General features: G+C 44.7%; 1 protein-coding gene across 1 annotated transcript in view; it reads left to right on the forward strand.

The window, feature by feature from the left end:
- TTC29 (tetratricopeptide repeat domain 29) overlaps window positions 1–25,354 on the forward strand; it is a 321,745-nt gene that overhangs the window by 274,555 nt on the left and 21,836 nt on the right. Inside the window, exon 10 of the mRNA XM_030192694.1 lies at window positions 12,285–12,516. Coding sequence (XP_030048554.1) covers window positions 12,285–12,497 — 213 coding nt within the window. The 3' untranslated portion in view covers window positions 12,498–12,516. The remainder of the gene's footprint in view (window positions 1–12,284; window positions 12,517–25,354) is intronic.

The raw sequence follows: 25,354 nt of genomic DNA on the forward strand, positions 1-25,354 counted from the left end.
ACTGTTGGTGCCATAGTAAGAAAATGGAAGAAGTACAAAATGACTGTCAATCGACAAAGATCTGGGGCTCCACGCAAAATCTCACCTCGTGGGGTATCCTTGATCATGAGGAAGGTTAGAAATCAGCCTACAACTACAAGGGGGAACTTGTCAATGATCTCAAGGCAGCTGGGACCACTGTCACCACGAAAACCATTGGTAACACATTACGACATAACGGATTGCAATCCTGCAGTGCCCGCAAGGTCCCCCTGCTCCGGAAGGCACATGTGACGGCCCGTCTGAAGTTTGCCAGTGAACACCTGGATGATGCCGAGAGTGATTGGGAGAAGGTGCTGTGGTCAGATGAGACAAAAATTGAGCTCTTTGGCATGAACTCAACTCGCCGTGTTTGGAGGAAGAGAAATGCTGCCTATGATCCAAAGAACACCGTCCCCACTGTCAAGCATGGAGGTGGAAATGTTATGTTTTGGGGGTGTTTCTCTGCTAAGGGCACAGGACTACTTCACCGCATCAATGGGAGAATGGATGGGGCCATGTACCGTACAATTCTGAGTGACAACCTCCTTCCCTCCGCCAGGGCCTTAAAAATGGGTCGTGGCTGGGTCTTCCAGCACGACAATGACCCAAAACATACAGCCAAGGCAACAAAGGAGTGGCTCAGGAAGAAGCACATTAGGGTCATGGAGTGGCCTAGCCAGTCACCAGACCTTAATCCCATTGAAAACTTATGGAGGGAGCTGAAGCTGCGAGTTGCCAAGCGACAGCCCAGAACTCTTAATGATTTAGAGATGATCTGCAAAGAGGAGTGGACCAAAATTCCTCCTGACATGTGTGCAAACCTCATCATCAACTACAGAAGACGTCTGACCGCTGTGCTTGCCAACAAGGGTTTTGCCACCAAGTATTAGGTCTTGTTTGCCAGAGGGATCAAATACTTATTTCCCTCTGCAGAATGCAAATAAATTCATATACTTTCCACAATGTGATTTTCCGGATTTAATTTGTGATGTGCTATCTCTCACTGTTACCAATAACCTACCCTTCAATTATGGGCTGCTCATGTCTTTGTCAGTGGGCAAACTTACAAAATCAGCAAGGGATCAAATACTTATTTCCCCCACTGTATATATATATATATATATATATATATATATATATATATATATTCAGTGCCAGGCCCACACCACTTGTTGAGAGTTGCAATGTGGTCTACATGATTTGCTATCTGTGTGATTTGATGTATGTTGGTAGAATTATCAATTTGTGACTGAATGAACACAAATTGCGAATCTCTAATTCAGTAGTGACAGCTCCCATAGTACAACATTAGATAGATAAATAACATCATTGGACTGACATTAGGTGGTGTGTCATTGATAAAATTAAGCTGGGGAGAGAGGAAAGTAATATCATTGAACTTCTTAATTTGAAATAACAACATTGGATATTCACGTTGAAAACAATTGTTCCCATGGGCTTGAATCTGGAATTAGATTGGGCTTCATTGTTTTGATATTAAGATTCTGATTGGTTGGGCTTCCTGCTTTTAAAATGATTTCCAGTTTGAGCCACTGTTTTAACTTTAATCAAATGTGGAGGCAGGAATTCTTTTGGCTCAGAACGAGATCTATATCTAGATAGATAGACAGATATTCACAGCTATTGTTTTTGTTCTATTTAAGTGTTTTTCACCCTTTGATTTATAATTTTTTTTGCTTTTTAAGGACTGAACCCTGAGGCATCTTTGTTGGTGAAACATGGTGCATGTTGGGCAGCTGGTCCTTCTCTTTGAGATAAATGTTTTTAAAGCAATCACATATGTTTAGATTAATTAAAGTAATTTTTGGAAAAGTTGAATTAGTAAAATAAAATTATGATTGAGAAGGACATTGGATGACGAGTGAGGAGGCAGGTGAGCCATGACTCTGTGTTGGTCATGTGAAAAGCCGCCGCTGAGGTCACTATTCTCACTTCGATTGTTACAAAAGTCATATGTAGCTGTGATATTAAATGCATGGGTAGCATGGATATATGAATTTTGAATTGCTAATTTGAGTTCCCATTTGTAATACTTGAGACCCGTTCAATTGCATACATTGAATAGTTAGAATAATGACATTTGTTTGTGTATGTTCACACCTATGCACATATGTGCTGAAATTCCATCTAACACTATTCTGTAAATACGTCCATAACTTATCTAAGGGAAACCTCATTGTGTGTCCAGATATCGTAGGGCTCCAACACAAAGTATTTATTTTGGTTGGGGCTGGGGCCGGGACTGGAATTCACCGGTAGGGCTTTCCACACTCTCTGTTTTTTCCACTTGCTCAATAACTCAGTCCACTCCAAATCTTGTGTTCTGAACCAAGTTTACTGACCCAAGTCTTTAGGAAAACAAATACAATGTGACCGAGGCCGTTATAAGAGAGAGTTAAGTAGCAACTGAATTCTATGGAGAGTTTATATTCCGAATGCCAGTACCAGAGAAAGGCTAACTCTTCTTATCAGCAATATGCTTTTAATCTGCCAGTTGTTAATTTCATAAAGCATGCTTTTGTTTTGGCATTGTTTGAAAGATTTAACAACCGTTCCCTATGTATTTATTGTATCCTCTTTCTCAGTCATTTCATTTCCAATGGGACTTTGTATCCTGCTTACTCTGAATATCTTTATCCAGGCCCCTGTTTCAACTTCCTTTAGTATATTTGGAAAGGCAAGTTATAAGTGGGGAAATAAATGCATCAGACACTTAATGCTTCATGCACTAATTAAACTGGATGCATTTGATAGTAATTCTATAACATAAGTGCTAACATTTGTGAGTGTTGTTTAGAATAATGGTATTTATGCATATATGTATGCACCAGTGGTTCTCAAACCTGTGCAGGGGGAATCCCTACCAGTCAGGTTTTCAGGATATCTGCAATTTATTTTTATTTTTGTTACATTTGTACCCCGCGCTTTCCCACTCATGGCAGGTTCAATGCAGCTTACATGGGGCAATGGAGGGTTAAGTGACTTGCCCAGAGTCACAAGGAGCTGCCTCTGCCTGCAGTGGGAGTCGAACCCAGTTCCCCAGGACCAAAGTCCACCACACTAACCACTAGGCAACTCCTCCACTCATGAAATTGATTTGCATGCATTGCTTCCACTATCCCTGGGGGCTCACAATCTGAGTCTGTACCTGAGGCAATGAGGGTTAAGTAACTTGCCCAAGATCACAAGGACTTGCAGTGGGATTTGAACCTGCTGCTCTAGTTCTCAGCAGGGGCGTAGCCAGCCTTCCGTGGGAGAGGGGTCCAGAGCCCGGGGGGAGGGGGCACATTTTAGCCCTCCCCCCCCCGCACCGCCCCCCCCCCCCACCGCCGACATTGCCGCCCCCCCCTCCCGCCGCGAACCCGCCGCCGCTGCAGCCTACCTTTACTTTTGCTGGCGGGGGATCCCACTCCCCGCCAGCCGACGTCTTCTTCTCAGTCGCTTCCTGCTCTTCAATTTGTTTGCTGACGTCCTGCACGTACAATTACGTGCAGGACGTCAGCAAACAAATTGAAGAGCAGGAAGTACTGAGAAGACGTCGGCTGGCGGGGAGTGGGATCCCCCGCCAGCAAAAGTAAAGGTAGGCGGCGGTGGCGGCGGGGGTGGGTTCGCCGGGAGGGGGGTCCTGGGGTGAATCTGCGGGGGCCCCGGCCCCCTCAGGCCCCACGTAGCTACGCCACTGGTTCTCAGCCTGCTCTTTTAACCATTAGGCTACAGCATCTCTCCATTACTTTAGCATTCTATAAAGAAAAGTGGGCATCTATATTCTTTTATAGAATTAGGGGTCAATATTCAAAGTGATATAAACGGCCATTTTAGAGTGGCTGCCACAATGGGCAAGAGTGAGTGGGCATTGCTCTTGCCCATTATCCCACTGGACCACCAAGACAACGGGCAGGTAAGCCCACTACCGTGGTGGGGGCTTGCAGTTCTGGGGTAAGGGGTGGGGGACAGGCAGAGAGAGTGTGTGTGTGATATTCAGCAAGGACCCCCATAACTGTCATATGGGTCAACTGGGACCCACATAAGCTTCGGCGGCTAGTAACTCAGAAATTAGCCCCAGGTATTCAGTGCTAGTGGCTGGACATAGCCCAGCATTGAATATTCAGGGCAAATTCTGGCCACAGCAGTCAAGCTGAATATCGACCAGTTTGTTACTACCAGGCACTATGTTAAAGAATTGCCCTGTAAGTGTTCCATATAATAGTTAAAGTGGGAGAACTGAGGTCTTTTTCTCCACTAGAGAAAATCTCTATATAAGCTTAGAATATGAATTGGAAGCAAATTTGTTGGGTGCGGGTATATCAGTATTTGCTTCTTTGTACGGATTATCTGTATTTACCTGATTTGAAAATAAATACTTTTTGGAATGTTTGAAAACACATTGAATTGCTGCTAAATAACCCCTTTTACAGCTGTTGTTCGTGTTCAATAAGTATTCAAAATTGATCTCTAACATTGCCAGTGCCATTGCACAAAATTGTCAAGATCCATGAAATGTTATAAATGTGGAAAATATATTATCTATGAAAAACACACCAACATATCAGTCTTTGCATATTTTGTCACACTTAATGGGCAATTCTACGACCAAGTACCCGTCTCTATGCATCTCTTGCACACACAAATGCACAGAATATTAGCACTTTTGCACATGTGTATGCTTACCTGCAAAAGTGCTAGCAGGACACCTGTGTGCTAATCTTTAACAGTGTGCAGAACCTCTGTGTTGAGCTTATTGATCGGGTGAAGAAAGCCTCTGCAGTGTATCGAAAGGTTACATTTAAGGGAGTGAAGAAGTGTGTTGCATTGGTGAATATTACAAAATGACTCCCTGACAAATAAATGTTTGCATGTAGTCCACTATACTTGAAAGTTTTCTAAAATTCTGTTAATGATCTGTTGCAATGCAATATCATGAAAAACAGATCACTCAGTCAGAATTCAGTGAAAACAAGTCAATGAAGATGTCTTTGTGGGAATAGTTATCTGTTTTCAGCCATCCCAGAAGTTCTAGTTCGTAAGCAAATTTTATACCTAGCTCCTAAGCATGGGTGGTGTTTGGACCTGTTGGTGCTAGGCCTCAGAACCAAAACCCAACACCTCACCCATACAAATTCCCCTACTGAAAAAAGAAGCTTCTCACGTTACCAAAGTTTATTCTTACCCAAGAACATGAAAAATAAGACATAATAGGAAATTATTAGCAGCAGATAAAAAAGAGGGTAGTGAGGGAACATAAACAAAAGGGAGTTGCCATGGAAATATTCGTATATCCCTTAGTGTGCTGAGACAAACTGAGGAAGATTTTCAGGGACCCCCTCTGCCTTTCAGACCAGGCATTTATATAGGGTTTCTCAGCCCAAAGTACAAAGAACTGATTTTTTTTTTTCAGGAAGACATCATACAGGATATGTCATTTGTTTGTTACAATTGCCAAAAGGTACATCAAAAAATATTGCATTTCCTTAAAAGATACATTTCAGTCCTGTCGGTAAATAAACACATCTTCCATAAATGAATCTTTATCTTACTTCAAAGCAGGGGCGTAGCTATGTGGGGCCACGGAGGCCTGTGCCCCCGTAGATTTGGCCCTGGACCCCCCTGCCGACGACCCTCTCGACCCCCCCCCTCCTGCCGCCAACCTGCCGTCAACCCGCCGTCGCCTACCTTTGCTGGCAGGGGACCCCAACCCCCGCCAGCCGAGGTCCTCTTCTTCCTTCGCTCTGTTTCTGAGTCTGACGTCCTGCACGTACAACATTTTAGTCAAAGGGGTCAAAGGTGGTGGTTGTGGCGGCGGCGGTAATGGCGGGGGCTCCGCGGCACGGGGGGGGGGCTAAAATGTGCCCCCTCACCTCGAGCTATGGACCCCTCTCCCGCCGAAGTCTGGCTACGCCCCTGCTTCAAAGGACTCAGGATCCAATTCTCACAGAGTCTTCACGCTTGCAATATGTCATTCTCCTTTCCTGTTTTGAGGCTACAAAATCTTGTCTCCCTCCTCTGTCAGGTGCCTTGCCCCCTTCACATGCTAATTAGTTCTGCCGCCTAAAAGTCTCCAATTAGCCTCTTTTTTTTTTTTGTTACATTTGTACCCCACACTTTCCCACTCATGGCAGGCTCAATGCGGCAGGCAATGGAGGGCTAAGTGACTTGCCCAGAGTCACAAGGAGCTGCCTGTGCCAGGAATCAAACTCAGTTCCTCAGGACCCAAGTCTGCCACCCTGACCACTAGGCCACTCCTCCCACACATATCCAAAACAGTGAATTGCATGACTCATTGTCTTTCACTTACCTGGCCAGAGGAAGGGAGGAAGTGTGTGGGGTGCTTACTTGTTTGTACTGAGCACCAAATGGCCTTGTTTATTTCTTTGTAATCCACAGAAGAAAAAAATGTCTCCACACTTCACCGTCTGTAGATTATGGTTATTCTTTATATTAAATATTACCAGCACTGTAACTGCTAGGCCTTCATAATTGAACCCCCACCTAAAGTGACAAACTGTAGGGATGGGATTTGATATACTGTGGTTACAATCAAAGCAGTGTACATATTATATACAGGTACTTTTATTTTGTACCTGTGGCAATGGAGGGTTAGGTGGCTTTCCAGAGTCACAAGGAGCTGCAGTGGAAATTGAACCATTAGGCTGAAACCACTCTACACTGCAGGAACACATTGTCCACCCTCTGTATTCACCATCTCACCATCTTTTTTCCTCTTCCTTTTTCTCAGCTCTCAACCTTCAACATTTCCTTCCTTCCATTTATCCATCTCCTTTCTATCTGAGTACATCACGCCTTCGTCTCTGTTGTCATACCTCTCCATACTCCATACTCTCTTGCTCCTTCGCTGGGGACATCAGCTCTCATCCTATTTGTGCAGGTCACATTGTGGTATCTCCAATCTAATTTCTGTTCCTCTCCTCCCCCCTTCTTCCCTGCCTTTCTCTTGCGCTCTGTGGAATGCCTGCTCTGTCTGTAACAAACTTTCCTACATCCATGACCTTTTTATCTCTCGTACTCTCCATCTGCTTGCCCTAACTGAAACTTGGCTTTACCCTGAAGACTCTGCTTCAGTAGTGGCCCTATGCCATGGAGTTTATCTTTTCTCCAATACTCCTTGCCTGGTTGGCCGCGGAGGTGGTGTCGGGCTACTACTTTTACCCTCTTGTAGATTTCAACCTCTTCTTCCACCTCAGTCTCACTGTTTGTCTTTCTTCGAAGTCCACTCCATCCATCTATTTGCTCCTTTGCCTCTCCGAGTAGCAGTCATTTATCGACCCCTGATAAGTCCCTTTCTTCCTTTCTCACTGACTTTGATGCCTGGCTTTCCTTCTTTCTTGAACCTTCATCTCCCTCCCTCATTCTTGGGGATTTTAACATTCATGTTAATGATCCCTCTGACTCTTATGCTTCTCAGTTTCTTGCTTTAACATCCTCTTTCAATCTTCAACTGTGCTCCACTGCCCCCACTCACCAGAATGGCCACTGTCTTGATCTTATCCTCTTCTCAAACTGCTCACTCTCCAGTTTCTGTGCCTCAACTCTTCCCCTCTCTGACCATTATCTGATAACTTTCACACTTAAACACCCTCCTCCCCAGTCCCGTCCAATCTTAACCAATACATTTAGGAATCTTCAGGCTATTGACCCTTCTACTCTGTCCTCCAGTGTTTCAAATCTCTTCTCTACCACTATTGTTATCCAAGTCTGTCAATGAGGCTGTCTCTTCCTATAATACTATTCTCTCCTCTGCTCTGGATACTCTCGCTCCTCCCATTCCTCGTTCTGTAAAACGTACCAACCCCCAGCCTTGGCTGACCTCTAGAATCTGCTACCTACGTTCCTGTGCCCTCTCTGCCGAACGCCTTTGGCTGAAATCCCGTGCCCATGCTGACTTCATACATTTCAAATTCTTGCTGACCTCCTTCTAGTCTGCTCTTTTACTTGCCAAACAGGACTATTACATCCAGTTGACAAATTCTCTTGGCTCAAACCCTCGACGTCTCTTTGCCACACTGAACTCTCTCCTCAAAGTGCCTTCACCTCCAACTCCCCTTTCACTTTCTCTCCAGATTCTGGCAGAGCACTTTCATGGTAAGGTTCACAAGATTAAACTTGAATTCTCAACCAGATCACCTCCACCTCTCCTTGCCTTAGTCCATTCTCTCAACCTTCCAGCCCCTGCCTCCTTTTCTTCCTTTTCTGAAATCACTGATGAGGAAACTACACATCTTATTTCCTCCTTGAAACTAACTGCCTGTTCCTCTGATCCTATTCCCACCCATCTACTTAACACTATCTCTCCCTAGTCCCACCCATCTACTTAACACTATCTCTCCTACTGTCATCCCTTTTATCTGTCATATCCTCAATCTTTCATTTTCCACTGCGACTGTTCCTGATGCCTTCAAACATGCCGTAGTCACACCACTCCTTAAAAAACCTTCATTGGACCCCACCTGTCCTTCCAACTATTGCCCCATCTCCCTCCTCCCTTTCCTATCCAAGATACTTGAACGTGCTGTTAACCGCCGTTGCCTTGACTTTCTTTCATCTCAAGCTCTTCTTGATCCACTTCAATCTGGCTTTCGCCCCCTTTATTCAATTGAAACAGCGCTTGCTAAAGTTTCCAATGATGTGTTCCTGACCAGATCCAAAGGTCTCTATTCTATCATCATCCTTCTCGATCTATCTGCTGCTTTTGACACTGTTGATCACAGTCTACTCCTTGATACGCTGTCCTCACTTGGATTTCAGGGCTCTGTTCTTTCCTCCCAGCGTACCTTTAGTGTATACTCTAGTGGATCCTCCTCTACTTCTATCCTACTGTCACTTGGTATACCTGAGGGATCTGTCCTGGGACCTCTTCTTTTCTCCATCTATACTTCTTCCCTTGGTACTCTGATCTCATCCCATGGTTTTCAGTATCATCTTTATGCTGATGACTCCCAGATCTACCTCTCCACACCAGAAATCTCAGCTGAAATCCAGGCCAAAGTATCAGCCTGCCTGTCTGACATTGCTGCCTGGATGTCTCAGCGCCATCTGAAACTAAACATGACCAAGACTGAGCTTCTTATCTTCCCCCTAAACCAACCTCTCCTCCTCCCCAATTCTCTATTTCTGTGGCTAACACTCTTATCCTTGCTTTCTCTACCTCACCACCTCTCCCTCCACTAGTCCGTTCCCCTCTCTCTCCTTCCCCTCATTCCCTTTCCTCCTTTCCTGAAGTTACTATTGAGGAAACTACACTTCTCCTTTCTTAATCAAAATGTACCACCTGTTCCTCTGATCCCATTCCCACCCACCTTCTTAATGCCATCTCTCCTGCTCTTATTCCTTTTATCTGTCACATTCTCAACCTCTCACTTTCCACTGCGACTGTCCCTGCTGCCTTTAAACATGCTGTGGTCACACCTCTCCTTAAGAAGCCTTCACTCGACCCTACTTGTCCCTCTAATTACCAACCCATCTCCCTCCTTCCTTTTCTCTCCAAATTACTTGAGCGTGCTGTTCACCGCCGCTGCCTTGATTTTCTCTCCTCACATGCTATTCTTGACCCACTACAATCTGGTTTTCGCCCTCTCCACTCAACCGAAACTGCGCTTACTAAAGTCTCCAATGACCTATTACTGGCTAAATCCAAAGGTCAATATTCCATCCTCATTCTTCTTGATCTTTCCGCTGCTTATGACACTGTCGATCACAGCATACTTCTCGATACCCTGTCCTCACTTGGATTCCAGGGCTCTGTCCTTCCTGGTTCTCTTCCTACCTCTCCCTCCGCACCTTTAGTGTTCACTCTGGTGGATCCTCTTCTACTTCTATCCCTCTGCCTGTCGGCGTACCTCAGGGTTCTGTTCTTGGTCCCCTCCTCTTTTCTATCTACACTTCTTCCCTTGGTTCATTAATCTCATCCCATGGCTTTTCTTACCATCTCTATGCTGATGACTCCCAAATCTACCTTTCTACCCCTGATATCTCACCTTGCATCCAAACCAAAGTTTCAGCGTGCTTGTCTGACATTGCTGTCTGGATGTCTCAACGCCACCTGAAATTAAATATGACCAAAACCGAGCGTCTCATTTTCCCCCCCAAACCCACCTCCCCGCTCCCCCCGTTTTCTATTTCTGTTGATGGCTCTCTCATTCTCCCTGTCTCCTCAGCTCGAAACCTTGGGGTCATCTTTGACTCTTCTCTCTCCTTCTCTGCTCATATCCAGCAGATTGCCAAGACCTGTCGTTTCTTTCTTTACAACATCCGTAAAATCTGCCCCTTTCTTTCCGAACACTCTACCAAAACCCTCATCCACACCCTTGTCACCACTCATTTAGACTACTGCAATCTGCTTCTTGCTGGCCTCCCACTTACTCACCTCTCCCCTCTCCAGTCGGTTCAAAACTCTGCTGCCCGTCTCGTCTTCCGCCAGGGTTGCTTTACTCATACTACCCCTCTCCTCAAGACCCTTCACTGGCTCCCTATCCGTTTTCGCATCCTGTTCAAACTTCTTCTACTAACCTATAAATGTATTCACTCTGCTGCTCCCCAGTATCTCTCCACACTCGTCCTTCCCTACACCCCTTCCCGTGCACTCCGCTCCATGGATAAATCCTTCTTATCTGTTCCCTTCTCCACTACTGCCAACTCCAGACTTCGCGCCTTCTGTCTCGCTGCACCCTATGCCTGGAATAAACTTCCTGAGCCCCTACGTCTTGCCCCATCCTTGGCCACCTTTAAATCTAGACTGAAAGCCCACCTTTTTAACGTTGCTTTTGACTCGTAACCACTTGTAACCACTCGCCTCCACCTACCCTCCTCTCTTCCTTCCTGTTCACATTAATTGATTTGATTTGCTTACTTTATTTATTTTTTGTCTATTAGATTGTAAGCTCTTTGAGCAGGGACTGTCTTTCTTCTATGTTTGTGCAGCGCTGTGTACGCCTTGTAGCGCTATAGAAATGCTTAATAGTAGTAGTAGTAGTAGTAGTCATCAGCTCGTAACCTTGGGGTCATCTTCGACTCCTCCCTCTCCTTCTCTGCACATATTCAGCAGACTGCTAAAACCTGTTGGTTGTTTCTTTCTCTATAATTTCAGCAAAATTCGCCCTCTCCTTTCTGAGCACACTACCAGAACCCTCATCCACACTCTTATCACCTCTCGCTTAGACTATTGCAACTTGCTTCTCACAGGTCTCCCACTTAGCCATCTCTCTCCTCTTCAATCTGTTCAAAATTCTGCTGCACGACTAATATTCCATTAGTATCGTTATGCTCATATTAGCCCTCTCCTCAAGTCACTTCACTGGCTTCCTATCCCTTTCCGCATACAGTTCAAACTCCTCTTATTAACTTATAAGTGCATTCACTCTGCAACTCCTCAATACCTCTCCACTCTCATCTCTCCCTACATTCCTCCCCGCGAACTCCGTTCACTGGGTAAATCTCTCTTATCTGCACCCTTCTCCTCCACTGCTAACTGCAGACTCCGTTCCTTTTATCTTGCTGCACCATATGCCTGGAATAGACTTCCTGAGCCGGTACGTCAAGCTCCATCTCTGGCCATCTTCAAATCTAAGCTAAAAGCCCACCTTTATGATGCTGCTTTTTAACTCCTAACCCTTACTAACTTGTTCAGAACCCTTATTTTATCATCCTCACTTTAATATTCCCTTATCTCTTGTTTGTCCTGTTTGTCTGTCCTAATTAGATTGTAAGCTCTGTCGAGCAAGGACTGTCTCTTCATGTTCAAGTGTACAGTGTTGCGTACGTCTAGTAGTGCTGTAGAAATGATAAGTAGTAGTAGTAGGCTATTCCTCCACTCTGCAAATAAGTCATAGCAACATAGTAGATGACGGTAGGGAAAGACCTGTATGGTCCAGTCTGCCCATCAAAATAAACTCATAGCATAAGTTATGATGTGATGATACATATGCATACTCTATCTTGAAATGTCCTTGCCATTTTCAGGGCACAGACCGTAGATGTCTGCACAGCACTGGCTTTGTGTCCCCATTGCATGGAGTTGCTATCTAAGCAGCACTAAGTTTGTCTAGTTCCTTTCTCTTTCCATACAGGGTTCCTTTGTGTTTATATTGTCCACTAAAAGGTAGGAAATCCCATAGGTTACTACAGTGACCTAAAGGTTACTCACTTGTGTGAGGGAGAACCACTGTAGCTCAATTAGAGCAATGTGCTTTCTAATGTACGTATATGTATGCTCTTTTGTTGTTTATTCATAGGGGCGCTATCAAGAGGCCTGCAAACATTTTGGGGAAGCTTATAACTCAGCATGCCATCTACCTAATGTGCCTCTTCTGGAGGAAACTCAAGTTTATTATGGTATTGGACAAGCTCATAAGATGATGATGGAATTCAGTAGCCATACAGAAGTTGCAGATCTCGTCACCATGAAGTACCTACTGGAGTGGAAGGAAAACAGAAGTGACTTGTGAAGAGACCCTAATATAGCTGGTAACACATTGGTTTTGAAACACATTAATGCTACATTTTCTTTAATGGTTGAGTCATTTTTCTTTTGTAGTTTCATCCTGTTTGATTACCCGGATACTATCAGCAGCATAATCGAAAGAGAAGGACGCCGATCTTCTGACACAAATCGGGAGATGGGCATCCTTCTCTCAGGGTCGCCCAAATCGTCATAATCGAAAGCCGATTTTGGGCGTCCTCAACTGCTTTCCATCACGGGGACCACCAAAGTTCACGGGGACGTGTCGGCAGTGTACCGAAGGTGGGACGGGGGCATGGTTAACAGATGGGCGTCCTTGGCCAATAATGGAAAAAAGAAGGGCGTTCTTGACAAGCATTTGGCCGACTTTACTTAGTTCAATTTTTTTCATGACCAAGCCTCGAAAAGATGCCTGAACTGACCAGATGATCACTGGAGGGAATGGGGGATGACCTCCCCTTACTCCCCCAGTGGTCACCAACCCCCTCCCACCGAAAAATAAAATTAAAAAACATTTTTGCCAGCCTCTATGCCAGCCTCAAATGTCATACCCAGCTCCATCACAGCAGTATGCAGGTCCCTGGAGCAGTTTTTAGTGGGTGCAGTGCACTTCAGACAGGCGGACCCAGGCCCATCCCCCCCTACCTGTTACACTTGTGGTGGTAAATGTGAGCTCTCCAAAACCCACCAGAAACGCACTGTATCCACATGTAGGTGCCCCCCTCACCCCTTAGGGCTATGGTAGTGGTGTACAGTTCATATCTTAACCTTTATTATCCAAACTGCAACGGCATCAAGTACAAATCCATGTATGCTACATCCTTCTCTTTCATCAGTACTCAGCTTTGGAACTCTTTGCCGATAACCATAAAAACCATCACCAACCATCTAACTTTCAGGAAATCACTAAAGACCATGTTATTCAGAAATACTTATCCCACGGCCTCTGCATGTGTCTCCACTGTTGGATGCGCATCGATCTAGAGACATTTTGGACATTTCCCCTTCCCTCTTCCCTCCTGGTTTCCCTACTCCTTCCGTCAATTCCTACTCCTCCCATGATCAAAGGGCTTGCATTTGGTTGTTTTTAAGATGGGCGTCCTCGGTTTCCATTATCGTCGAAAACCAAGGTCGTCCATCTCTAAGGTCGACCATCTCTTAGGTCGACCTAAATGTTGAGATTTGTGCGTCCCCAACCGTATTATCAAAACAAAAGATAGACGCCCATTTTGTTTCGATAATACGGGATGCCCCGCCCCTTCGCAGGAACGTCCTCAGAGATGGGCGCCCTCGTTCGAAAATGCCCCTCTATGTGGGTTTAGACTGACTTTTGCTTTGATTTTATAAATCTTATTTATTTATATCTATTTAAATTTACACATTCTAAAACCTTTAAAAAAATGAGCACATGCTTACACAGGAAACAATGACCTCTATAATATCATCCCCCCAAAATACTCAATTATAGCACAAACTGGGCAGGCGGCACCTTGGCACTCTCCTTTCATTCAAACCACACACTACATATATCCATGCTTGACAAGCTATCTGAGAAAAGAATGAAATTTATTTTGTCTACAGCATTCTACAAATTACATATGCAAAGATATTCACAAATAGCGAGCAATTACAGTGGGGGAAATAAGTATTTGATCCCTTGCTGATTTTGTAAGTTTGCCCACTGACAAAGACATGAGCAGCCCATAATTGAAGGGTAGGTTATTGGTAACAGTGAGAGATAGCACATCACAAATTAAATCCGGAAAATCACATTGTGGAAAATATATGAATTTATTTGCATTCTGCAGAGGGAAATAAGTATTTAATCCCTCTGGCAAACAAGACCTAATACTTGGTGGCAAAACCCTTGTTGGCAAGCACAGCGGTCAGATGTCTTCTGTAGTTGATGATGAGGTTTGCACACATGTCAGGAGGAATTTTGGTCCACTCCTCTTTGCAGATCATCTCTAAATCATTAAGAGTTCTGGGCTGTCGCTTGGCAACTCGCAGCTTCAGCTCCCTCCATAAGTTTTCAATGGGATTAAGGTCTGGTGACTGGCTAGGCCACTCCATGACCCTAATGTGCTTCTTCCTGAGCCACTCCTTTGTTGCCTTGGCTGTATGTTTTGGGTCATTGTCGTGCTGGAAGACCCAGCCACGACCCATTTTTAAGGCCCTGGCGGAGGGAAGGAGGTTGTCACTCAGAATTGTACGGTACATGGCCCCATCCATTCTCCCATTGATGCGGTGAAGTAGTCCTGTGCCCTTAGCAGAGAAACACCCCCAAAACATAACATTTCCACCTCCATGCTTGACAGTGGGGACGGTGTTCTTTGGGTCATAGGCAGCATTTCTCTTCCTCCAAACACGGCGAGTTGAGTTCATGCCAAAGAGCTCAATTTTTGTCTCATCTGACCACAGCACCTTCTCCCAATCACTCTCGGCATCATCCAGGTGTTCACTGGCAAACTTCAGACGGGCCGTCACATGTGCCTTCCGGAGCAGGGGGACCTTGCGGGCACTGCAGGATTGCAATCCGTTATGTCGTAATGTGTTACCAATGGTTTTCGTGGTGACAGTGGTCCCAGCTGCCTTGAGATCATTGACAAGTTCCCCCCTTGTAGTTGTAGGCTGATTTCTAACCTTCCTCATGATCAAGGATACCCCACGAGGTGAGATTTTGCGTGGAGCCCAGATCTTTGTCGATTGACAGTCATTTTGTACTTCTTCCATTTTCTTACTATGGCACCAACAGTTGTCTCCTTCTCGCCCAGCGTCTTACTGATGGTTTTGTAGCCCATTCCAGCCTTGTGCAGGTGTATGATCTTGTCCCTGACATCCTTAGACAGCTCCTTGCTCTTGGCCATTTTGTAGAGGTTAGAGTCTGACTGATTCACTGAGTCTGTGGACAGGTGTCTTTCATACAGGTGACCATTGCCGACAGCTGTCTGTCATGCAGGTAACGAGTTGATTTGGAGCATCTACCTGGTCTGTAGGGGCCAGATCTCTTACTGGTTGGTGGGGGATCAAATACTTATTTCCCTCTGCAGAATGCAAATAAATTCATATACTTTCCACAATGTGATTTTCCGGATTTAATTTGTGATGTGCTATCTCTCACTGTTACCAATAACCTACCCTTCAATTATGGGCTGCTCATGTCTTTGTCAGTGGGCAAACTTACAAAATCAGCAAGGGATCAAATACTTATTTCCCCCACTGTACATACATGAATACAGTTTTCAGTAACAAGAAATTTTATGGCACGAGGTCTAGCTCCCTCTACTGCCTTTACTCAAGAAGCAGATTCTGAGCTCTGCCTGGGCATATATCATAGGCATACCTAGGCGCTAATTCATAGCCTTGATCATGAGATTGCCGTCAAAGCATCTTCCCCTTCTCAACCATTGACTCCTTCTTGAAGTCTTCAGCCTCCCCATTCCGTCAAAGTTTGAGGTACCCCGCCGATCATCTGTTACTCTGGCACTAGCCCTCCTCCATACAAGGGGAGAGACTGCTCCTAGTCTTAGACTGCTAGCATGGGACAATCACGTCACATTTGATATTTCTTTAGTGTAATACATACTGCTGTGTAGTCTGTCAGGATAGGACTCACCACCATGGACTGGCACAGCGACACCTCGCTTGTCTCAGCCCCCCCCTCCCCCCCACCAAACAGGAAACCTAGCTGCAGCCAGTGCTAATACTTCCTTGCTCACTCAAAACCAGGTAGCCATAGCTTGAGATGAGATATTTAAATAAGAGGCCTTCCCCCAATAAGTCTAGCAAGCATATTCTAAAAGTACTGCCCACTCATTGGTGGACATCTTTGTGTAGGTTTTTTAAGGTCCCTCTTCTCCAGTGTTTTGGTGCTGTTTTTCCCCAACCTATCAAATCTGCCCGACCCTTGAGAATCCGTTCTACGTATAGCATCGGTTAGGTTGGTTAAGGCCCCTTTTGCCCAATGGTTTGGTGCTATTTTCTCCTCTAGTGACCCCCAACCTATGAGAATCAGTTCTACTTATAACACCAGTTAGCCAGTTGGAAGCGTAACCGAGGTAGGTACGCTTGCTGTATTAGGTGCAGCAGTGAGCCCATGCTAGAGATCATATAGGACCCAGCTGTTGACCCTGTGGAAGACCACCTAAGTATGTTATTATGTTCTTAAATGTGGACCGCTGCTTTTTAATATAGTTATAAATGATTTAGAGATGGGAGTAACTAGCAAGGTAATTAAATTTGCTGATGACACAAAGTTATTCAAAGTCATTAACTCACGACAGGATTGTGAAAAATTATAGAAGGACCTTACGAGACTGGGAGACTGGGCGGCTAAATGGCAGATGACGTTTAATGTGAGCAAGTGCAAGGTGATGCATGTGGGAAAAAAGAACCCGAATTATAGCTACGTCATGCAAGGTTCCACATTAGGAGTTATGGACCAAGAAAGGGATCTGGGTGTCGTCGTCGATAATACACTGAAACCTTCTGCTCAGTGTGCTGCTGCGGCTCGGAAAGCGAATAGAATGTTGGGTATTATTAGGAAAGGTATGGAAAACAGGTGTGAGGATGTTATAATGTCGTTATATCGCTCCATGGTGCGACCGCACCTTGAGTATTGTGTTCAATTCTGGTCACCGCATCTCAAGAAAGATATAGTGGAATTGGAAAAGGTGCAGCGAAGGGCGACTAAAATGATAGCGGGAATGAGACGACTTCCCTATGAAGAAAGACTAAGGAGGCTAGGTCTTTTCAGCTTGGAGAAGAGACGGCTGAGGGGAGACATGATAAAGGTATATAAAATAATGAGTCGAGTGGAACAGGTGGATGTGAAGCGTCTGTTCACGCTTTCCAAAAATACTAGGACTAGGGGGCATGCGATGAAACTACAGTGTAGAAAATTTAAAACAAATCAGAGAAATTTTTCTTCACCCAACGCGTAATTAAACTCTGGAATTCGTTGCTGGAGAACGTGGTGAAGGCGGTTAGCTTGGCAGAGTTTAAAAGGGGGTTAGACAGTTTCCTAAAGGACAAGTCCATAAACCGCTACTAAATGGAATTGGGAAAAATCCACAATTACGGGAATAACATGTATAGAATGTTTGTACGTTTGGGAAGCATGCCAGGTGCCCTTGGCCTGGATTGGCCGCTGTCGTGGACAGGATGCTGGGCTCGATGGACCTTGGTCTTTTCCCAGTGTGGCATTACTTATGTACTTATGTGGTACCCTGTTTTTGATCTAATGTTATGTCCTATAAATGTTATAAAACCCAAGCCTGCCTTTCACAGGATGAAGGCTGCGTGCCTCAAGTAGATATTTAATAATGGAAGGTGTTGGAATGCCGCGAAAGCATGACAGTAGTCCTTGCCATTGCTTTTAGCCCAATTATGAGGCTTCAGGAGCTGCTAGTAAGAACCCACAATGACTTGTAGCTGTAGTCGTATGGCATGTCAATTCCATGTACAATATGTAGGAAACGTCAGGATTAACCTTAAAGTATTTAAGACAATTGAAATACTGTATCTTCAGGTGTAAAAATTATAATTAATCTGAAGCCCGCCAGCTATTGAGATCATGTACTTTCAGTACAGCTGGTATATATATGAGACCTGCAAGCCGACTGCTTTTGGAGTTGTGTGTGAGACCTGTAAGCTGAGTACTATTGGAGTAGTGTCCCTTCGGGCGAAGGTGGTCCATAAATCTGCAACCCGCAGACTATTAAGGCAGTGAGTGGTACCTAGATATGTGCAAGCCCGAAGTCTATTAATGCCCGCAGGAGGGCATTCCAAGTATCCACCATCTGCTCTGTGAAAAAATACTTCCTGACATTACTCCTGAGTCTGCCCCCCTTCAACCTCAATTCATGTCCTCTAGTTCTACCGCCTTCCCATCTCCGGAAAAGTTTTGTTTGCAGATTAATATCTTTCAAATATTTGAATGTCTGTATCATGTCACCCCTGTTTCTCCTTTCCTCCAAGGTATACATGTTCAGGTCGGCAAGTCTCTCCTCGTACGGTTTGCAACACAAATCCCATACCATTTTTGTAGCTTTTCTTTGCACTGCTTCCAGTCTTTTACATCTTTAACAAGATAAGGCCTCCAAAACTGAACACAATACTCCAAGTGAGGCCTCACCAATGACTTGTAGAAAGGCATCAACACTTCCTTTCTTCTGCTGGTTATACCCCTCTCTATGCACCCTAGCATCCTTCTGGCCACAGCCGTCGCCTTGTCACATTGAGATTACTAATCTCTCCCCTCCTATCTGGTATCTCTCTTTTGGGTTTCTGCACCCCAAGTGCATCACTCTACACTTCTTGGCATTAAATTTTAACTAACATCTACTGAGGCACACTAGTCCATTAGAAAATCCAAATATGTTTTACATGTGAATGAATCAATTCCATCAGACAACTTGGTTTGAAGCTGTTTATACATTTATTTATTCATTATCTTCCCAGTGACATTAATATTGAACAATTCACACCCTTATACAGCTAAAAAAAAAAAAAAAGTAAATTCATGCATCAACTGCTATATATGATATTATTAATTATCTCAGTCATTAAATACAAGTGCCACAGACAAACTGCGCTTGTGGGTCTCAGCTGAATACCAGCCGGAACCCACATAACCATTTTGCCTTTTTAAAAGCCATCTGATTGCCCTCCTGGCCTCTGAAAACTCCCCCTCTCCTAGCCCACTGCCATTCTGAACACCCCAAACCCCACCCAAAATCCTCCCAAACCCCCCCCCCCCCCCCACACACACACACAGTCTAGGTAGGGCCCACCGGGCCTACGTGATATCCCTGGTGGTCCAAGTGGAGGTGATGGGGGCAGGAGTGAAGCCCACTCATTCTTTCCCTTTGTGGCTGCTGTGACTTCACCAGGTTAGGTATGTGGGTCCCTGCACTGAATATTGTTGACACCTACATAACTGCCGGTTCTTCCCCAGTGTTGCCCCTTGCACCGCCCCTGACCTGCCCACTTTAAGCACGGACAGTCAGAGATAATATTCCATGGCACAGCCCAATTTAGTGCTGCTGAATGTCGGCGGTTGGGCAGCTCACCACAATTTAAGCGGGCCAGAGCCTCTCCAGCCTGCTTAAATTGCTCTGAATATTGGCCAGCATAATTAACTAATAAGCAGTGGTTGTCAGCCTCAAATCCCCGTGGACACCAATCTGCTCATGTTTCCAAGATATCCCTAATGAATATGCGTAAGGTACATTTGTATGCAAACTGCTTCAATTGTATGCATATCCTGAAAACCTGAGCAGTGACAGCGCAACCCTACATAACATGGCTTTTCATAACGTTAAGACCAATAATATAAATACGTAACAGTAGTGGTTTAGATTCATATTTGTGAATTTGGCCTGTTTGACTGAATCATTAGTCATCCTGACTGATCACCTCATAGTCTGTCATCCAAGTACCCGGCAGTTTTAATCCTGTTTAGCCAGATGCTCAGAGTGTGTGACATAAGTACTGATACATCACTCCACAATATTAATGGTAACCATGACGTTATCAAAATCCATATTACAATTGTAGAACTAGCACTCTAAAGGAAAATCTATAGAAACCTTTAGCGTAAGCAACACTTAAATAACTTACTTCTGTGTATGGGAAGCGACTCAACAGTTCCAGCTAATGACTTGTAGGTACCAAATCCTCGGGTCTCTCCGGTAGTTTCAGTCAAGCAATTTCAGTAAAATGATGAAAAGGTTGAGATAAAATAAACTGACAGTTGCTACTCTTCACAGGCAGCAAGCTGTACTCTAGCAGCTGAGACCCTAGGAGCCCTCTTTTTCAAACAAAGACTTTCACTGCAGCAAGCCCTGAGCGCCAAATAAAAAAATAAAGAGCTGCTTAACAGCAGGTGGCCACCAGGAAAAAGAAAAGGAGGGAAACTTAGATACACAGCAACTGTTGGCTAATTAGAAGTCATTCCCACTAACTTAATACCAAGTCATTAAGCAGAATTCACTTTTCATCTGGATCTCACTGCTGCGCATGACATTATACACCAATCAATACCCTCCCACTGACTGCCCACAAATGAATCCATTTCGTTTAAAGAATACAGAAAGAGTTGGGGTGGTGATCTTGGTCAAGATCTTCCTTTAAGGATACTAATGCAACATTTGTGTGGCTCACATAAAGAACTCAGATTCCCAAATTGATAGCTTTCCGTACGACGTTTGATTAACCCTTTCACAAATATATTTTGGCTGTGGAGAGTGGATATTTCAGAAATATTTTGATCAGATTGCTTCATCAACTTATTTCTACATGTTGGTACTGTCAAGAGAGCAACTCTGCGTATCATGAAAAGGATGACCATTCTCTATAATAAAGCTGATAATTTTGTGTGTGGCTTAAGGACTCCCGTGCTAACCCGGTGGTAACCAGGCAATGTGCTTCGATTCCCGATTACTTCCGGGTTACCGCCGCGCAAGCCATTTTCAGGGGTTTTCTTTTTCCCTTGGAAATGACGCACGCTCAGGGTGAGACTACCACCAGCAGCCTCGTTGGGACAGCGATACTCCAAAAAAAGCGAGCAGTAAGCCCGTGTTGGATTTACTGCCACTCTGTAAAAGGGCTCCCTAGTGCACTGACATTAGCGTGTGCTAACTGAATAGCACAGACTTAACACGGGAGCCCTTACCACCTGCAAAATAGGAGGCAGTAAGTGGTCCGGTGTACATTTTTTTTAAATGGCCATGTGCTAATGCTAACATTAGCACACTGCCAATAAAAGGCCTACCCCAACGACCCCACGTAACCATCTTCACCTACCAACACAATATGACTATGATCGAACAGGACATCACGCAATCTTTATCCATTCCAACCCTCCACTTATACCTCATACGATCACTATACAACTTTGTATTTGTTATCCACCGACTGGACAAACGCCTTTGACGGTACTATGTAAGCCACATTGAGCCTGCAAATAGGTGGGAAAATGTGGGGTACAAATGCAACAAATAAATAAATAAATAAAAATATCATTTAAAAAGCCTATTTTACAGCTGTGCTAGAAAAATGGACACCACCACACTCTGTATATGTCACCTAGAGTTATGCTCATTAAATTGGGTGCCTGCCCAATTTACTCACATAACTTAATTGAATAATGAGCCAATCAGTGCTGATAATTGGGTGATAACAACCAATTATCGGCACTAATTGGGTTTTATTGGGAGTTAGGTGCACATCAGATCTGCGCCTATGATGTTACTTGCATATCCAATCTGGGCCTAACTTCAATCATGTGCAACTTTATGGGGGCATGGTTAAGGGGTATTCTGAGGGCGTTCCCAAAATTTGCACGTCCACATATAGAATTGCATCTAAATGTAGGTGCCTGCATTTAGGCCTAATTCCAGACACCTACATTTAGGTGCGGTTTTGTGGCATAAATAGAATGTGGCCCTTAGCACATGGGAAAGACCCATATAAGCAACACCAACAAGGGTGAGAGTGAGGCAAGTTCCAAATGACCAGGGCAAATAGCAGTAAAAGCAACAAAAAGTTTATTTGCCAAAAAGTAGACTCCGAGACCCTACATGGGCCGTGTTTTGGCACAGAGCCTTCCTCAGGGGTCGTAGCAATTCAAAGCAAGTCAGCTTCACAGAGTTACAAATAGAAAGACATCAATAATGCACAGGAACAGTATGCAATACCAGTTTCAATACAGGCAGCAAGGCCATGCTAAGCCCATTTCTTAGCACAGAATAGTAAAAGGGTGCCTCAAAAAATTCTGAAAATAAAATAAATTTGGCATTTACATAATCCAAATAAAAGAATAATAGCATAAAATAATATTTAAAAGAGCATATTTGAATAAAATGCATCTACTCATAAGTAAAAAAAGTTATTAAGGGATCCTTTTACTTTGCTACAGTAATTGCTAACACACACTTACTTCAGCTTGAAAGAGCTTCCTGTGATAATTCCCGAATCTGTGCATACTACCCGCACACTAAAAATATATTTTGTCTGAGGACAGAGACAGGGCTTTTCTGCGTCAATCAGCATGTGCTACCTGATCAACGCAGGATTACCATGTGAACCTACAAAGTGGGTGGCAGTAAATGCTCACATGGAGGGGCATTTTCGAACAGGGACACCCATCTCTAAGGGCGCCCATCTCTGAGGATGTCCCCGCGAAGGGGCGGGGTATCCCGTATTATCGAAACAAGATGGGCGTCCATCTTTCGTTTTGATAATACGGTCGGGGATGCCCAAATCTCAGAATTTAGGTCGACCTAAGAGATGGTCGACCTAAATGTTGAGATGGTCAACCTTAGAGATGGACGACCTCAGTTTTCGCTGATAATGGAAACCGACGACGCCCATCTCAAAAACGACCAAATACAAGCCCTTTGGTCATGGGAGGAGCCAGCATTCGTAGTGCACTGGTCCCCCTCACATGCCAGGACACCAACCGGGCACCCTAGGGGGCACTTTTACAAAAACAAAAAAAAGGTAAAAGAGCTCCCAGGTGCACAGCACCCTTCCCTTGTGTGTTGAGCCCCCCAAATCCCCCTCAAAACCCACTGCCCACAAGTCTACACCATTACAATAGCCCTAAGGGGTGAAGGGGGGCACCTACATGTGGGTACAGTGGGTTTGGGGGGGTTGGACGACTAAGCATTAAGCAGCACAATTGTAACAGGTAGGGGGGGGATGGGCCTGGGTCCACCTGCCTGACGTCCACTGCACCCCCTAACAACTGCTCCAGGGACCTGCATACTGCTGCTTGGGAGGAGGGTATGACATTTGAGGGTGAAAATAAAAAGTTGTGAAACATCATTTTTTGTGGTGGGAGGGGGTTAGTGACCACTGGGGGAGTCAGGGGAGGTCATCCCCGACTCCCTCTGGGGGTCATCTGGTCATTTAGGGCACTTTTTGGGGCCTTATTCGTGAAAAAACAGGGTCCAGGAAAAGTGCCCTAAATTCTAGCTACAAACGCATCCATTATCGGCGAAAGGCGCCCATCTCTGTTCGGGTGATAACCACGCCCCAGTTCCGCCTTCACCACGCCTCCGACACGCCCCCGTCCACTTTGTCCGCATCCGCGACGGAGTGCAGTTGAAAGCGTCCAAAGTTCGGCTTTCGATTATACCGCTTTATTTGTTTTTGTGAGAAAGACGCCCATCTCCCGATTTAGGTCGGAACTTGGGCGTTTTTCTCGTTCGATTATAAGCTGGATGGTAATTTTTTTAATGGCCACTTGCAAATGAGACATTAGCATATGGCCATTAATATGAAAAAAAAATTGAAAATCATCCATTTTACTGCTGTTTTAAAAATGGCTTTAGCACTTGGGAAAGACCCACATAAGGGAACGCGAAGGGCACGTTTTTCCACAGCTTAGTAAAAGGATCCGTAAATTTTATTGATGGAAAACATAAATATATAAGCAACTCTATTATTCTATATTACATCATAACTAATTCCAAAATGTAAATGTCAGACCAATAGGGCTGGCATTAAAACATAAGAATGTATAGAAACATACTCAAAAGCCAAAAGGTCTGTGGGAGATTGTGACATACCAGTTTACTTGTGCCGCCAACCAAAATAGTACAAATCATTCACACAAACTGCTGTACACTCAGATCCATCAAAGTTGGTGCACACTTTCCCTGTATTACTTTCTAGGATTGTATGCGGTCACATACAGTGGGGGAAATAAGTATTTGATCCCTTGCTGATTTTGTAAGTTTGCCCACTGACAAAGACATGAGCAGCCCATAATTGAAGGGTAGGTTATTGGTAACAGTGAGAGATAGCACATCACAAATTAAATCCGGAAAATCACATTGTGGAAAGTATATGAATTTATTTGCATTCTGCAGAGGGAAATAAGTATTTGATCCCCCACCAACCAGTAAGAGATCTGGCCCCTACAGACCAGGTAGATGCTCCAAATCAACTCGTTACCTGCATGACAGACAGCTGTCGGCAATGGTCACCTGTATGAAAGACACCTGTCCACAGACTCAGTGAATCAGTCAGACTCTAACCTCTACAAAATGGCCAAGAGCAAGGAGCTGTCTAAGGATGTCAGGGACAAGATCATACACCTGCACAAGGCTGGAATGGGCTACAAAACCATCAGTAAGACGCTGGGCGAGAAGGAGACAACTGTTGGTGCCATAGTAAGAAAATGGAAGAAGTACAAAATGACTGTCAATCGACAAAGATCTGGGGCTCCACGCAAAATCTCACCTCGTGGGGTATCCTTGATCATGAGGAAGGTTAGAAATCAGCCTACAACTACAAGGGGGGAACTTGTCAATGATCTCAAGGCAGCTGGGACCACTGTCACCACGAAAACCATTGGTAACACATTACGACATAACGGATTGCAATCCTGCAGTGCCCGCAAGGTCCCCCTGCTCCGGAAGGCACATGTGACGGCCCGTCTGAAGTTTGCCAGTGAACACCTGGATGATGCCGAGAGTGATTGGGAGAAGGTGCTGTGGTCAGATGAGACAAAAATTGAGCTCTTTGGCATGAACTCAACTCGCCGTGTTTGGAGGAAGAGAAATGCTGCCTATGACCCAAAGAACACCGTCCCCACTGTCAAGCATGGAGGTGGAAATGTTATGTTTTGGGGGTGTTTCTCTGCTAAGGGCACAGGACTACTTCACCGCATCAATGGGAGAATGGATGGGGCCATGTACCGTACAATTCTGAGTGACAACCTCCTTCCCTCCGCCAGGGCCTTAAAAATGGGTCGTGGCTGGGTCTTCCAGCACGACAATGACCCAAAACATACAGCCAAGGCAACAAAGGAGTGGCTCAGGAAGAAGC

The sequence above is a fragment of the Microcaecilia unicolor genome, chromosome 2 (genome assembly GCF_901765095.1).
Source record: "Microcaecilia unicolor chromosome 2, aMicUni1.1, whole genome shotgun sequence".
NCBI lineage: Eukaryota > Metazoa > Chordata > Amphibia > Gymnophiona > Siphonopidae > Microcaecilia > Microcaecilia unicolor.